The sequence below is a fragment of the Simochromis diagramma genome, unplaced genomic scaffold (genome assembly GCF_900408965.1).
Source record: "Simochromis diagramma unplaced genomic scaffold, fSimDia1.1 OVJJ01000216.1, whole genome shotgun sequence".
Classification (NCBI taxonomy): domain Eukaryota; kingdom Metazoa; phylum Chordata; class Actinopteri; order Cichliformes; family Cichlidae; genus Simochromis; species Simochromis diagramma.
The window spans coordinates 6416198-6433319 of record NW_024386883.1 but is presented as its reverse complement, the minus strand read 5'-3'; the positions used below and the strand labels follow the sequence as shown (position 1 = coordinate 6433319).

The following is a 17122-nucleotide window of genomic DNA, read 5'->3' as shown; positions in this document are numbered from 1 at the left end:
TTCACTCTAAATATCTGTTGAGATAGTAATGTTGTAAATTAAATATAATGTCTTCTGAAAAAAATCGTGCCCTATGGCAGCTGGGATAGGCTCTAACCACCTCGTGACCCTGAACTGGATTAGCAGAAGAGAATGGATTCAAATATTGCATGATGTAATTCAAGTAAAAAACAAATAAATAAAACAAATTACAAGTGTCATTACCATCACATTTATCTAACTTTTAATATTATACCTTACATTGTTTTTCATTTTTTCTCACTATTAGTGTGTTTACCTTCCCAAGATGAATGTTTTTATGCTCCTTTCATGAACCCCTTTCATTTTCTGCGGCTTTTATGTTGCCCTGTATTATTCTAAGCGAAAAGTAATACTGTTCTCATATAAATGACCCTACATACTTTACTTAATGTATTTGTAAAGTCCCATAAATCAACAAAGAGACCCTGTCTGTATGTATTATACATATCTAATATGAACTTAGTGTTCATTGTATTTTCCCACTTTGGACATGCAGTGTTATCACCGCCCACAGCTCACTCCTCAGCCCAAGTGACTAACTTTGTTTGGCCGATTGTGCCTGTCTGGCTACAGCTCGCTCCATTACAAGTCTAAATGACTAATTAATGGTCCTGGGACAGGTGACACCAGCTCCTCAAGATCCATTTACACTTCCATCGCCTCAGGGTTCTCACTGGATGCCGCTGCACTTCTTCGCTTCTCCCTTCCATCCATCTTCTCCTCCTCCCCCCAAGCCCTCTGCTCATCTCTTATTCATCCAGAGGTGGAGTACTGTTTAAGGAGCAGGTCTGCGGAGAGACTGATGGACAGATTAAGAGGCAGGTGGAACACAGAAAGAGAGGTGCAGACTCCATGTGAGATGGGAGGGAGAGCGAGATAGAAAGAAAAAAAGCGAGGTGGGTGATATGTGACTATCTTCACAGGAGGGGAGATAGATTAACCCTGAACTCCACCTGCCTCCGGGCGCAGCAGAGTTTTGTGTTGGGTCAGACAGATAGTATAAAACCCTGTGTGTGGGTTTAAACTGCATTATTCACAGTTGCTACAAAGTCCTTCAACTTCTTACCTCAGCTGCTTTTTAAAGTGATGGACAATATCAAGCGTCCACGCTACAGGGCAAGGACAAAGATTAAATAAGATTTTAAATGGAACTGCCATCACCCAGGAGCATTGCAGTTGTACCACAGTACATAATCTGGCACCCGCATCTGTGGGCAGCAGCAGTGCAAAGCAGTGAATGCTCATAGTCAGTAATGATTTCGTACAGCAGTGTGCAAACCTCCCTGTGCTCCTCACTTTCATAGCTAACAGAGTTAGGCCTATAAGATAAAGGTTTTATATACTGGTTTGTCATTTTCATGCTAACTTACTAATGAACATCCATCAAAGAGAGAAGGAATAAGAAGAGAAGCTGCACACCGTGAAAGAGAAAAGAGAAAAGCCATTTAGTGAATAAACAAATGTCTTATTAAAGGTTATAATTTAATAAGATCCTAAAAATGCAACATTAAAGTGGGTGAAGTTGGAAAAAGGGGATATTTTGGATAAAAGAATTTTTGATGCAACAAAAAGAAATCTAAGAGAGAGCAATGTGATTGTTGTTTTATTAACAAACACATACTAGACAAGACAATGCCTAGACTTTTGTAAGAAATAAGTCAACACAGACAAGGTAACGATTTGGTTTGGATACTCTATGTGGGCTGATTGTATTTACTCTCACAAAGGCCCATTTTGAACCAGGAGATTTTAAGCAACATAATAGTTTTATAGTTGCATCTTCTCACAGTATCCTCTCTCTGTGTGTTGCCAGAGAGATGATCAAGGTGCAGGTAATGTCTTTGATGTGATGAGACGCTGTGTTGAGTCATGATAGGAAATCTAAGCACCTAACACCAACTGACACCCTCAGGCTTAGTGGACAGTTTTTACAGTGCTCACCTGCTTTAGATACACACACTTGTGTCCTTTACTTGGCTTGTTTGGATAATATGAAATTATGAGTAAGTCCGGCATGTGTCAGTCATGTGCCAGCTGGAGGGAGGATGAAGGAAAGATCAGGTTGGCTCTTAACTCAAGGTTAATGAATGACAGATGATGCAGGTGGGATGAAGGAGAAATCCAAAATGAGAAAGTAAATGCAGGAACCATTTGAAGCGAATAAACAGAGCAATTCAAGATCATAAAAAGTATCCAGTCATCAATGCATGTGATCAAATGTAATTGCAGCATGTGCAATGGTTTGCATAATGCATAAACAGGACAGCAGTAAGCTTCTGCTAATTTGGCACGTGTGCCGGGCCTGTCAGAAATAATGACACACCTGAGGATTAGACCAAAACTGGTCACTCACTCTCAAGTTTACAAATACACACACACACACTCTCTCTCTTACTGTAGTCAGGAGATAGGGATGGGCAGCCTTGAGAAAATCAATTACGAGGTTCAGTGTCAAATTAAAGAGCATGGTGAGGGCACCGTATCCCAGCAGCAGCCTGTGAACAGCAGCCACCACTAAATCAGCTCTCAGCTCTGGCAGATAGAGTGGACACCCAGGTTGTGGAGGAAGCAAAGAGGTCTTGAGAGGATAAGAGGAGGATTGAACAGATGTCCTTGTGTGTTTGGAGGAAATACTGTCTGCTATGTTTTAAAAAAACAACCTGACATTAATTTCTGCTTATCAGCAGCAACAGCAGTAAGACCATTTTCCAACATTTGTTATCTCGTTGTGCCCTGTTGTTTCTGTGTCTCGGTTTCTTGTTCTCCCTCTTCCTCTGTCTATATTTACATCCCCACCATAACCAGTTGTGTCCATTTGTTGCTGATGGAGTGCTCTTGAGAATGACAGCGCACTGCAATCAGCTCCAGACTCCCCCCCGGTGCTGTGGTCTCTGTGATAAGCACCAGTCTTCCAACTGTCCTTAAATGAATAATTTGTAATTTAGTGAAATCACAAATTGAGAATCTAATTTTCTTGTCAGGTTTGAGGAAAGATCAATACCAATATCATACTGAATTTTATTTACTTAGGGGAAAAAAATCAATCATAATCAATAGATTGTATTTACACTAACACAATTTCTGTGCAGATGCTTTTGCTCAGATAATCTGATTTACTTTTAAACTGGCGTTTGTTTGTTTTTTTCATGAGTTGGTACTCTTATTTCCATTTTATGTAAAGTTCTATATCAAAGTGCATAGTGTTGTTTTGGGCAAGAGTGTGGTTTCAACTATGCATCAGTTTGGAGAAAGATTCAAACCAAGTCCACGAAGAACTGGCTTTCTAAGACTGGTGTGAAAGATTCTAGTCATGTATAGCCTACTGTCAGTCTCATCCAGTGGCTTGAGATGAACTGATGAGCAGTGAACACACATCACCGCAGCCAGAGTCCAAATGTTAGGATAAGACTACAATCAAAATGAGATTACAGATACATGTTTTGCTGTATAAGAACAGAAACACACACAAAGAAGAAAAAGAAAGCCAAAGTTTGATTTAAACTTTTATGTTGTTGATAGGCCGTTGTTGTCAATTTGTGACGGATGTAATGAACATTAGAAACAGCAGCAGGTGGGAGAGTGAATGCTACTAGAGTTTCTTTCTTTCTCTGCCCTAGTTTGTCATTTTCTGTTTCTTTTGCTCTCCAGTTCTTTCTTCTTCTTCTTTTTTTCCTGCCCTCACTTTCCTTCTTTGTTTGTGCCCACAGAACTTACTGCAGTGCTCTGCCGTATGGAGGCATCCATGCTACTGACCCCTGGGCAGTCTCTGACTTTCCCCTTTTCCTCATCTTTAGATCTTTAGTTTCTTAACATTTAAAATGGAATAAACCTCTTTCCTCCTCTGTTCTCTCCTTCCTTTGATCATTTCAACTTAGGCTACTTCCTTTTGAACACAGAACAACACAATATCCCTTAAGGGATATTGTGTTGTTAGAGTCAAGTATTGCTCTGTGGAGCTGTCCAGGGTGCTGAAGCTCGAGTTTGTTTATTAACTAACCTTTTGACCAACACATAATTATGACTGAAGAATAAATACTCCTGGCACAGTTGCACAGTTTCTGCTTAATATAGAAGCTACATTGAACAATGTACTCTGCCATGGTACCCTAGGACTAATGTTTCCAGATTCCTTACTGCGTAATTAGAGTATAATTCACTTCATCCTCATTAGTCCCAGAAATAAATGTAAACATCAGTTGTTTCATCCTCTGGTTTCTGGGTAAGTAATGTGACAAAATGACCGATCAGTCCCACATGTCCCTCCAGCATCACAGGCCAATGCAAAACTCTGATTTTAGAGCTGCTTATTTATTCAGGCTTATTGATTTGTTTGCCAACTCTGTACTGTAGACGTGGGGAGCGTGACCAACTCTCCAAAAGTGCGTTTTCTTTTTGTGGAAAATTGATTAATTGGAAGGAACTGACCAAGGCTCCATTAAACATTCTGCACTACCCAGGCATAATTACAGCAACTCATTTGCAATGAATGCAAAATGTAATTCAAGCCTATAATAATGTAATAATGGAAACAGCCTGAATGGGGAGGGGGAAAAAACCAATAGCCTTGGAGATAAATGACTGTACAGCTATCCAGTAATGGTAAACAGTGTCCCATTTAAAATTTGTAGAATGAGCTTCATGGATTCAATAAACAGTTCTGATTATTACTGTTATGAACATTAATATTTTGTTTTTGGTATTGAGGATTTTTCACTGGTGAGAATTTAAGAGAGTATTTCTTCAGGAAGAAAAGCTAACATTAACATTAAAGTCCATACTTCCAATGATTCCAACCATTTTCAGGGACTCATGTGATCTATTCTTCTTCATATTCCCTTTTTAGCAAAACAATGAATTCTAAAGGAAGAGGGCTCAGAAGAACATTAAGCTTGCCGTGCATCCATCTCTCTCTCTCTCTCTCTTCCCCTCTATCCCCCCCTCCTCTCTGTGACAGACGTCAAAAATACCACCAAGGGAGCGCGGATCAGAAGCTTTCCACGCAGCCACACTTCACACTTGGCCGTCTTCAGCCGTTCTCATGCGTGCAAATCTCAAACAAAACTCATCTTTACTGCAGAAAAACACGACTCCAAGGTGAAAATGAAGAAAGCCGTTTATTTCTATCCCGTCTGCTCCAAGTAAAGGCAATACATCCGACTGACACGACTTTACACGCCTGTGAGAGGATCGGTCACCTTCTTTGCAACACCCATCGGCATATTCCTGTTTTGAGAGGAGGGGGGGGGAAGAGGGAGAAGATGTGGATCTTTTACAGTTCGGACGATTCAAAGTGTATCTTTTCTATTTGGAACCAGTGGTGTTTGTATTACGCAGCAGTGATGTGTTTGTTGTTTTCGCCCGTAAGGATGGACGACGCGTGTCCGTCGTCCTGCATCTGTACCAGGGGCTTGAGGACGGTGACCTGCCGTGACGGGGACTACACCGAGGTACCCAGAGACATGCCAAAGTGGACGTCCACCTTGACACTTACGGGGAGTAACATCTCAACTTTACAGCGTGATGCGTTCATGACCAACGGCACGGAGTTGGAAATGACAACACTCTCTCTGTCCTATAACGGGATACAGGCTATTGAACCTTACGCCTTCCTGGGGCTTTCCCGGTTACATTCGTTGGATCTTAGTCACAATCAGTTGGAGTTTATCTCATCCAGGGCTTTCCATGGATTACCCGAGCTGCGCTCTCTTAACCTGAATTACTCCGTTTCTCCAGCGGCCACCGCGCAGCTCTCAGATGCGCTCAACACACAAAGTTTGCGCAACCTGCACAGACTGGAGTTGGCGGGAAACAAGCTGAAGTCTATCCCCCTCGAGAGATTAGATGTCTTTAACCTCCACGAGTTGGTGCTGATTAATAACTCAATAGAGATCATCGGGGAGGAAAATGTAACCAGTTTGTACCAACAAAGGCGCATACGCGTCTACTTGTCTTTAAATCCGTTTCGGTGCAGCTGTGAACTGGAGGCGTTTTACTACTGGCTGAAGAACTCGTCCCAGTGCCTGGATGCAGGGCGTCTCCTGTGCAGCGAGCCAGAGGCTAAGAGGGGGATTCCCGTGGAAAAGCTCCGGGGAGAGGAGGTTGATTGTATGAACGAGAACCTGGAGGCGGTGTCATATGTTTTCCTAGGTATAGTGTTGGCTCTCATCGGGGTGGTGTTCCTGATGGTACTTTATCTCAACCGGGGAGGCATCAAACGGTGGCTCAACAACATCAGAGAGGCCTGCCGTGACCAGATGGAGGTATATCATTACCGCTATGAGCAGGACTCTGACCCCAGACTGGCCAACGTGGCTGTTTAACCAGTCGAAACATCAATCCAGTGCTACATAGTGTGAGGACAGACGATATTACCAGGAGAACTTATTTATCAAAGACTGTGGCCTTGACCTGTCACAACTACAACTGATGGTTTTTTAAAACTAGTTTCATCACGTTCAGCCCATGAATTCACTCTGGGATATGCACAGAGCCAAAGGCAGTTAAATATAAGTAACTGTTCATCCAGCACAACTAAATACTTCAATCTTCTCAGCAGTGTTGTACATATTGTATATAAGTATCTCCTCATAGCAGAAATGCTTTCCATCCGTCGTGTTATCTTACACAGCCCCACTTGTTTAGTATTTACCCTCAGTAACCGTCCAAAGCGCACAGTAAAGGTCCATCAAATTTCCAATTTGAAAAGCTGAGTCAGCGTTATTACCCAAAGCTGCGGCCCCTGCTTAATATTTTACATTCAGGAGAACCTGCACAGAGAGCAAGACTGCTTTTAATCTACCAGGGAGTGCATATTGTCAGAAAACTGTCAGAGAAGGAAACTCATTTGGCATTTTTTTTATGGAGTGCCATGTTTGTGGAATATGTTACACACCATGTTTTCACGAAGACCCTTTTATCTCAGAGAAGAACGTGTGTCATTTGACACCAGATCAGCTTATCAGTAAAACTGTGGAAAAAGTGAAAGAGAGACCAATTTTAACCGTGCATGTGATTCCTGTAGGCATAGAAAACCAACCAAAACATTAATAAAAAGCCAAACAAAAAAAGAAAAATCATGAGTTTGCAGTGTGTCTGTACATTTTATCATCACTGTCAGGGAATGTAGACTTCATGCAGCACTATGTCAGACATTAAATGTATTTTTTTCCTGCTGTGTTTCTGAATGAGTGTGCAAGCTCCCGGTGAAATTTGCAGAACGTGTGACTTCACAAACTAAAGTGAGGTGTCACATTGTCATCGGGGTTCAAGGACTAGAGGGAAAGACTGGAGAGATATGACATAAAAGTGCAGTTGTGTTAATCACATCAGGACTGTGACTAATAACCTGTAAAGACTGATCATGGTAGTCGGTATCTTTACGGCTCACGGCTGATCGACCTTCTTAGCTAAAGGTCTCCATTACAGTCAAGGTCAATTACTAAAGAAAAACAAGCTAAAGGGAGGGCCCAGGTGGATCACTGTGTGTATATGAAATGAAAACAAACTGTAGCTATGGATTTCTAAACAAGCAGTAGGTTATTTTCCGTTGTCAGATCATTAGTGGAAGGTAAGAGAGTGAGTAAATCAACGTACTGGGCATACCAACTAACCAAGGAATCAGTGTAGCAGCTGTTCCTCCCTCATAAATCATAACAAATGTGATTAATACACCTGATTAAAGACAATGAGGCGAGAAAATTAGAATCATCCACACCGCACTGGATGAACAGTTCTAACAAAAGGAGCGAGGTGATGATTAGCACTTTCCGGTGGAGAGAGGGATCAAGCAGTGACAGATCACTGTGATACAGATGGCCCCCTCTCTAGACAAGCTACAGTTATTTATGTCTTCATCTACAGATTAAAATATTACAATATCTGCATGTTTAACTTAAACTTCCAGTTAAGGGATTAGATAATGAATACATGGACAGATTTTTTTTTAAAGCCATTTTATTATGTCAGCAGGAGGACACACCTTTACGTAACAAAAGACTGTGACACCGTGCCACTTCGTGACATGCCACTGTACCATACGCTGTCATGTTGCATATGAAGTCTGAGGTGATAAAGCTAATCACCAGGACAGCAGTGTTCAAGGATAAAAGCTTTTGTGTGCTGTATATGCATGTTCCACGTCTGCAGCCATGCCAGCAGCTCTGCGAGGCTGCACTGAAACACATTGGCGCTTTGAGCTCAAAGCTACCAACAGTTCACATGTTCACTGTTATGATGCTGATGTCAAGCGCGTATAATTTACAATATTTACAAACCTTAGTTTAATGCTTTAGCATTTGTCAGAGTTCACGAAAATGAAGATGGTAACCATGTAGATTTGATTGCTTACATGTATATCGAGTCATGAAAGGACAAACTGGACTTATGAACATTTTAAGATCTTTGGCATTAGATAAAAAGTTGGAGGATGGTGACCAAGAATGTTTTATTGCTCTCCAGCATTTCAGTCTGTGGGAAAGTGGTGGGGCAGGCCATCCCCGGAGTAACATTACCACTGTGCCTGAAAATGAAGAATCCAGGCTTAATTCAAAGTGAGCACTGTTGACAAGTAACAACCTATAAAAGTCCATAATTTGAAATGTGTGTTGTTATTCTGTCAAAACCAATTTTTTTAGTTGTTCTTAGAGATTCGGGTTAATCTCATAACAATGTGCTACATAATGAAATGCAAGATTGCTGAAAGCACACTGTCTGAATTTTTCAGGCCTTTGTGGTGTTACTACGAGGTCCAGAATATGAATAATGGATGTGTGGATTTTAAGCCGTTGTTTACAAATGCAAATAAATGTGAAAAAGCTAATGAAATGCTAAATCATCCCCAGACTAGTGGTTCGGGGGGTTGCCTTTGGGCAAACTAATTCTGTTCTTAGACATTAGAGAACACAAAGCATTTGATAACAACAATAATAATAATGAAGGAAGACTGATGGAATATAGGGGATAATGTTATAATGAGACAAAACTGAGTTTCTTAATTTATAGTATGTGCTTCTGGTTTCAGTTTAAATGCTGGGCTTGTGTGCCTTTAAAAATCCAGAAGTACAAACCCACACAAACTTGACTAGAGCCAGTTGGGATCATATATTTCTATGATATTCACAGTTATATCCCCCATGATCAGTCCTGCTACTTCATTTAGTCAAAATATAATCTCCTTTGCAATTAATTTTATTCCAAACTGAAATCAACATAAATCAACGATCTTCCTAATTTCTGTTTAATCCCGACTTTGACTATGTCTCCTTTATCTTTCTTCTGCGTGTTCTCTGCCTCTTTGACCATCACCTTTTTCTATTTTCTGGAGTCCTGGGCCATAAATAAACAGGTGGGAACAACAAACATCTTATTTTGTCTTATTAAAGTATCCAGACTTGCTTCACAGCTCAGCGCTCTCAGTTTTCTTTACCTGTCATTTCTCCTCTTTTTGGTTTCTTCATTTTTCTACATTCTGCTTACAATATCAGACCTCCTCTGTACGCTTGCACCCCCACCCTTCCCCGCTCTGCCTATTCGCTCCCTCCGCTCCTCTTCATTCAGGTAAATGACTTTATCCAGTTGAGTGACTTTGTAAGGATGCAGAGACAGGGTTTAAGCTGAGCCCAGCAAAAGGGAGGGACAGAGGAAGAAAGATAAAGAAAAGGGGAACAGAGAAAAGATTCATTAGAGTTCTACTGTCCAGGCTACAAATGCCCTTGCCTTATGCAAAACGATGACTCATCGCCTTGCTCTATATATGAATGTCTGGGAAGCCAAACACAACTGCTGTCTAAGAGAGACCAAACAGCAAAAATGTTATCTTTGAATATTATTTAACTCAATCATGAGCACCTAAACCTTTTTAAATGACCTCTGTCATTCTTTCATAGGAGCATTCGGATGTCTCGCTTTGCATATGCATCACTAGATGTGACAAAATCAAGATGCAATGAGTCACAATCAAATAAGATGTTTGCACCCTGTCTCTGTAAAACTGGTTTCCTGGTCTGCTGAGTGTGTATGGAGATGAGTCTGCCAGTTTGTATTCTGTTGATTACTGGTTATTGATTGCTTCTGTTTGAATATAAGAGAAACAGTTTGGCTTTGTAGGATTGTAGGATATGGGAAGGAGCAATGTTGCTGCAGACTGGGGTAGACTGTAAACACAAGTGAGTTAAACTTATTATAATGTCCAGCAGCTACAGGGGGTTTTCAGTGGTAATGTGTTTAATGAGTGCTGAATGGCAGTTGTCCTCATGTGGAATAATGACCGAACAGAAAAAAATGACATGCTGTTACCTGTTTCTGAGTTTTATACATGCTATCTGCTCAAACCCATAGGTAGCGTTTTTTAGTACACCCAGGCTTTGTTCACTTTGTCTTTAGAATGACTGTAATTCCCGGTGGCAGAAATTCAACAAGATGTCTGAAATATTCCTCAGAAATTGTTGGTCCATATTGACATGATAGCCTCGCACAGTTCCTGCATCCATGATGTGAATCTCCTTTTCAACAACATCCCAAAGGTGCAATATCTGTTGACTGTGGAAGACATTTGAGGATAATGAACGTACTTTCACCCTGAAGACATCATTTTATTTGAGCTTTGTGACATGGCATTGAAATGTGCTCAGTTGATACTAAGGGACCCAAAGTGTGCAAAGAAAATTTCCCCACACCATTGTTACACCATTGCCACCAACATGAACCACTGACAGATCCATCATGGCGGGATGGAGCCATGCTTTAATATTGTTCATGTCAAATCTGACCCTGCCATCCAAACGTTGCGACAGAAATTGAGTCTCTTCAGACAAGACAACATTTTTCCAATCTATTAAATTTTTGTGACCCCGTGTGAATTGTAGCTTCCACATTTTATGGCCACAAGTGATTAACCTCAAATTGTTTCTTCAATTTGAGAGTCATAACTTTGATTTAGTAGGATTTCAGAAATTTTTATTTTAGTCCCTCTGTTTTGTATTGAACAGCAGGACTTACTGCTTCACTTTTTCAACCATGTCCATACTGCAGGAATCAGAGGACAGGATGAGGCAGAAAGGACTTTCCTCCAAACTATGGAAGGGGAGTGAATTTTACTGCTGTCTGAGGGTGAGGTGGAGGAAGGTCAAACATCAGAACAGGAAAGTGAAAACTCTGAGCAGGGACAGTGTGACACACATAATGGTCATACGCAAACACACACACACACACACACACGAGCTAAAAGTTTGATTTCTTCTTTTATCCTTTCAATTTATTTAATTGATAATATATATGCTAAAAATGCATTAAACTGTACAACTCTCTCTTTTTCAGGCCATTATCTGTAAACTCTAGAGATGCTTGTGAGAAAAAAATCCCAGTAGTAGTAGTTTCTGCAAAGCCACTTCACCTTTCATCCCACACTACACATTTCTCCCTCGTTCTGATGCTCAGTTTGAGCTTCATGCTTATGCCCACGTTTACATGGCTAAATGTATTGGGTTACTGCCATGTTATTGGGTGATAACATTAAAAGTTTGCAAGAACAAGCAGGTGAATAGTTTTATCTAAAGAAGTGGTTGGTAAGTGTATATCTTAATTCATGTGATGCAATTAAATTGTATGGAAATACCTGACTGACTGATAGCATGTCACTTCAGTCAGGTATACTTTGGGGGTCAATATCTGCTGCATTTTTTCAGCATTAATGATAATGACATGCACAAGGTTTAGGATTAGAACAACAGCAAAGCACAGATGTGCTGTGACAACAGACATAATTCAAATGAGGAGATTACTCAATATTCTCGTGCCATACTGGTGCTTGATGAATCTGTTACATTTCATTGTTAGCAGAATTGGTTCAAGATTAGTCATCAGCCTCTAATCAACCTAGTTTGGGATACCTGAGCTGTAATTTTATGCTGTTAATTCCACTGTAAGATACATAAACCATATGTGCTTTTTTAGCAAGAAGGTAAAATTCATTAAATTTTGCTCAAAAAATAGAACGAGATTAAAATGTTGCACATTTTATTCTGTTTTTTAAATAAATACAAATCAAACACATTAATTTAGGATGTTTTTTGTTCTTTCTTTCTTTTAGACAAACATCTCCTTAATGCCTTTGTAACAGGACTGAGACTGCCATATCTTCTTGATCCTAGTGTGGAAAGCTTTTATTTCACTTGGTATTCAGCGGTAGAAAAGATGTATAAAGGTTTCATTATTCACTCAGAGCAAGTCTGCGCTTCTATCTGTCATCTCTTTTAGTTTTTCAAGGTCCACATGAAATGTGACTCCAGATTTTAGAGTAACATACACTTTTAATATGTATAATTAGCCTTTTAAAAATGGCTATGTTTACTTTAAATGACCACTTTTTAATGACACATCATTAGTGGCCTTCCCAAATATTTCCTCCCAGTTTTAATTGTTAGAGAGCAGGTTTGGGAATCCTAACAGGTTCTTATGAGATTAATTAAGGCAAAGTTTAGACAGCAAAAGGTTTGTTTGTTACAGGCAAGGTCATTAGGCAGCATCCTGTAGTAATGTCATCACAAATGGAGCTCATTAGGGAAAATCCCAGGAGTCAGAGAAGCAGAAGCGATTTTTTTTTGTCCAGGGTCACTGTGTCCTGTTTGATTTTTTTTTATGCACTCACAGGGAATTCAGTGTATCTCGTACCCCATTGAATTACTTACTTTGTATATATAAACCTAATGTACACTAAAATGTGATTAGTATGAGACACAATTAATATGCATACAGTATATCTCAGATAATTATTAAACGATCCAATAATCCTACCTTAAACACACCACAGCTATCCTTTTTAAATTTCCTGAACACACTGCATTATATTTACAAACCATTGGAAACACTTAGGTGAGATAAAGGTCGACTGGTGTTTGACCAAGAGAACAAATTCTTTCTAAACAAGCTGTACAGCTGTCAGATCTTTACACCAGTTAAAACCATACATCCTTGATACTTACTTAATATTTAACAATAAATAGTCAGCAATGTGGGCACCACAATAGTTAGCACAATTGATTTGCAGCAAGAAATCCTTGATTTCTCCTTTTATCCTTCCAAATTTCAGTCCTGGCCTTAAAAAAAAAGCAAGCAATTTCTGTATGCTTTTTGAATGTGTCCCCCAGCTTCTCTCTGTGAGCTCTAGCTTCCTACCACAGTCCAAAGACATGCGTGGGCTAAGGTTTATTGGTGATTCTAAATTTGCTGTTGATGGGAACAGTTGTCTGTCTCATAAGCTCTGTGACACACTGGCAACCTGTCCAGGGTCTACCTTGCCTTTTGCCCAATGTCATCCAGCCCCCCTGCAACCCTGAATTGGATAAGTGGAAAAAATGGATTGGATGTATTGAGTGAGCTCAGGAGGAAAGGTTTTGACCTTACTGTAGGGCAAACCTTAATTCCTCAGATTTCACGCTTTAATTTCAATCAATTTCTTTCCAGCGGGGGCACAGGTGGTCACTTCAGAGTCAATAATTTGGTTAACAAGGACCACCAACATCTTTAACATCTCAAAAATGGTGGAAAATGCTCTAGTCACCACTAGAGCTTAAAAAATGGGTGGTTCACATAAAAATTATGCTTAAAAAAATAAAACTCCCAATTCAGATTATATAGAAATCACATAGTTTTCAGTTATGCCATTGATTGCCATTGATAAAGAACCTTGAACCTTGATTGCTTAGTAGAATTTTTTTTTTGCAGTGCCAGCTCATCAAGAACCTTTTGAGTTCGAATCCACCAGCTGACTTTTTGTGTGGAGTTTGCACATTCTCCTTGTCCCTGCATGGGTCCTGTCTAGCACTCTCCCACAGTCCAGTGACATAATTGTGAGTTAATTAGTGATTCTAAATTGGCTGTAGGTGTGAATAGTGTGTCACTGTGTGTCGTAGCTGTGATAGACTGCCTTTCACCTTCACATGACCCTCAATAGGACAAATAGTTAAAGGCCTTCTTAAAAGGCCCACACATTTAGTGAAATTCACTAGTTACGTAAGCTTCACCGTGATGTAAAAAAATAAAAAATAACAATTTTGAGTAAAGTCCTGACTTCATCAGACAAACAACTTGATGTATTTTTCTAATTCTCCTGCTTAATGTGGCAGAATTCACCATTGTGGCTTTGGTTTAATTTCAGCAAGTCACAATAATATTTATGTTTTTCATCAGTGAGGCACTCAAAAGAAAGCATTTAACTCCTACTATATAAAAAAATTATTCATCCTAATTACTTGGAAGTGAGTGCTGATCGCTCATTAAATTGCATTTCAATTCATCACACAAGCATCTACAGTAGCTCTGCTAATTAGCTGTCAGTGTACGTGTGTGTGCGCATATGTGTGTGTGTTTCTTATTCAAATGCTTGCGTAAAAGAAAAAAAAAAAAGCAGTCTCAGCAGTGTGAATATTTCATGCTGTCCTTCACTCAGGAGAAGCTTCTGATCCTCTGACCAGTCATAACGGTGCGTGGTGCGTTAGCGGACAGACTGAGACTGCATCGGCTCTGACAGCCTGTCAATCAAGGTTTTTGATGTATTAAAGAAAGCTCTTTGATCTCAGTAGAGGCTCAACCCAACTATCACAACATGAATTTCAGCTACAACCACAGTACATGCCTTTACAGTATAATGGATTTGTATGCATTTACATATATATATTCAAAAAAAATTATAAAAAATGAAAGTTGTGCAAGTTAAGAGCCAGTTTCATTCAAGTAGCCTTGAGCAAACACTGAATGCTAAATATGGTGTGTTTCAACAATAACTGGTCATTCAGAATCTTATAATACAGTCACAAAAAGCATTTAGGACTGCAACGATCTGTCTCGATCCTTCAGACTCAGCAGTCCCTTTCTTCAGACATTAAACTGTTAATTAGCATCCTCATGTGGCCAGCTGGACAAAATGCACCAGCACAAAGTCAAATGTAATGCTTAAAATATTGTAAAGTTCAAACATTTAAAGATGCGAAGGAGAGATTTAAGGAAGAAATATGTCTTGCTATATACTTCTTCAGTCGAGATAAGAAGCTATAGCTTAATTTAACTGGCTATGTGTTAACCACTAACAGCTACATCCTACCAATGCTCTACAAAAGAAACTGGACAAAAATTAAGATTTATTTTCTTAACATCAAAGAAAATATAAAGAATGATTCTCTTTATTGTATTTGGTTAATTGTGAATAGCCTACCGCTGTTTTTCTTTTCTTTGCGCTTGACTCTAGGTTACATGTGGAAAAATGTCTATATGTGTGGTACTCGTCAGTGATATAGTCCAAGTTTCTACCCTTCATTTCCCAAACAATGCATTGAAGTAAACTTTTGTTGTAAGTGTTGATTTCAGCAGAGTTAGAAGGAATGTGTGGGCCTAATACGGGTGAGTTACACCTGGGCTGACTGTTATCCCCCCAAGTGAAAGTTAATTATTTTTGAGCTTCATGCTTCAGTTTCATTTAATCTTTGTGCTCATTTTATATCAGGTCTCCTGGACTGAAAAGAATCATAAATCAACGTCAGGATTAGAGAAATTAGAGAAGTGTCTGCCATAAATCATAGATGATGCAAGTTAGAACCACAAAAGAGGAAAAATACTTACTTTATAATACTTAAGCTATTGATAGCGTTTTAAACTTTTTTGACATTAGTATGTCTTTCATTTTGACAACACATGGCCCACGGCCATCTGGCCCGTGTTATTGATTGATCTAAAGCGGGGGTGGACAATCTCAGTCCACAAGGGCCGGTGTCCCTGCAGATTTTGGATGTGTCCTCGAACCAACACAGCTTATTTAAATGGCTACATTAGCTCCTCAACATGTCCTGAAGTTCTCCAGAGGCTTGGTAACGAACTAATCATGTGATTCAGGTGTGTTGACCCAAGGTGAGATCTAAAACCTGCAGGACACCGGCCCTCGTGGACTGAGATTGCCCACCCCTGTTCTAAAGTGTTCCCATACACGGTTGGACCTCTTCTCTGTGGCAATGTTAATTGGGGAGCAATGTCTCTGATCAGGAGATATACTCATCTGTTTTTACCAATTAACCTACTTAAATCAAAGCCCAACATCATACGATTGCTTGAATTAGGATTATCCACAGTTTTATTGCATAAATTAGCTAAGGTCAGTTCACTAGTCAAAGACTGAGCTGCCCTGTCTTTGATCCACCTGTGTTTATTTGAGTCTGACACTTTCATAAGATGATCATTTACAACAGAATCATTTCATCATCAGTGATTAAATGAGGAAAAATGAAAAAGGACTGTGTCTCTTTAACTCCTAAGAGTCTTTCTAATGAGTCCCCCTTCTTTTAACATCACTGGGGAATGAAGCTTAAAGGCCTGACTGGAAACAAACACTGTAGCCTAATTAATCTCTTCTGTAGTTCATTAGAAGTGGCAGGGGATATGGGAATGCAAGTATTTCAAAGAGACAGACTTGCAAACATCAACACTGTTTAATAAACCCTCGACATTTGAAGGTAATAATTACAGCATCCCGTAATAACAGAGTACGAATGATAAATAATACAAAATATAAATAATAGAAATTGTAGTTCGGCACCAATCCTTTACTTATTGTGAGTTTCACATTAGATTTTAGGAAAATTTTAGCATTTTTTTATTTTTCCTGTTGTCAAATACACCTTAATCCTCACCAAACATTTGTGAATCGTCAGTATAAATGATCATCATTATCATTTTTGTGATTATAGAATTTATTTTACTGTCACAATGGGGTTCTCAAATCCCATTAGTCACACCTTATATTTGTATTTATGTAATTGAAAACTAACTGTTGGTTCACAGCAAGACGGTCATGAGTTCGACTCTACTTCTGGCCTTTCTGTGTAGAGTTTGTTTTTTTCTCTCTTGGTTGCGCGAGTTTTCTCCAGGTCCTCTAGCTTCCTCCCACAGTTCAAACACACGTAGTTAGCGTGATTAGGTTAATTGATCATTTTAAATTGCCCGTAGGTGTGAATGTTTGTCTCTCTGTGTTAGCCCTCCATCAGACTGATGATCTGTCCAGGTTGCACCCTACTTCTCGCGCTATAGTAGCTGGGATAGGCTCCAGCTTCCCCACAACCCT

The 17122-nt window shown here is 39.7% G+C and overlaps 1 protein-coding gene across 1 annotated transcript; it reads left to right on the top strand.

Annotated features, from left to right (window-relative positions):
* The first annotated feature begins 419 nt into the window (after window positions 1-419).
* waif2 (Wnt-activated inhibitory factor 2) lies at window positions 420-9826 on the top strand. The gene has a single exon (XM_040031925.1). It carries the CDS (start codon window positions 4872-4874, stop codon window positions 6339-6341), a length of 1470 nt encoding a protein of 489 aa, XP_039887859.1. The 5' UTR covers window positions 420-4871; the 3' UTR covers window positions 6342-9826.
* Window positions 9827-17122: the final 7296 nt, after the last annotated feature.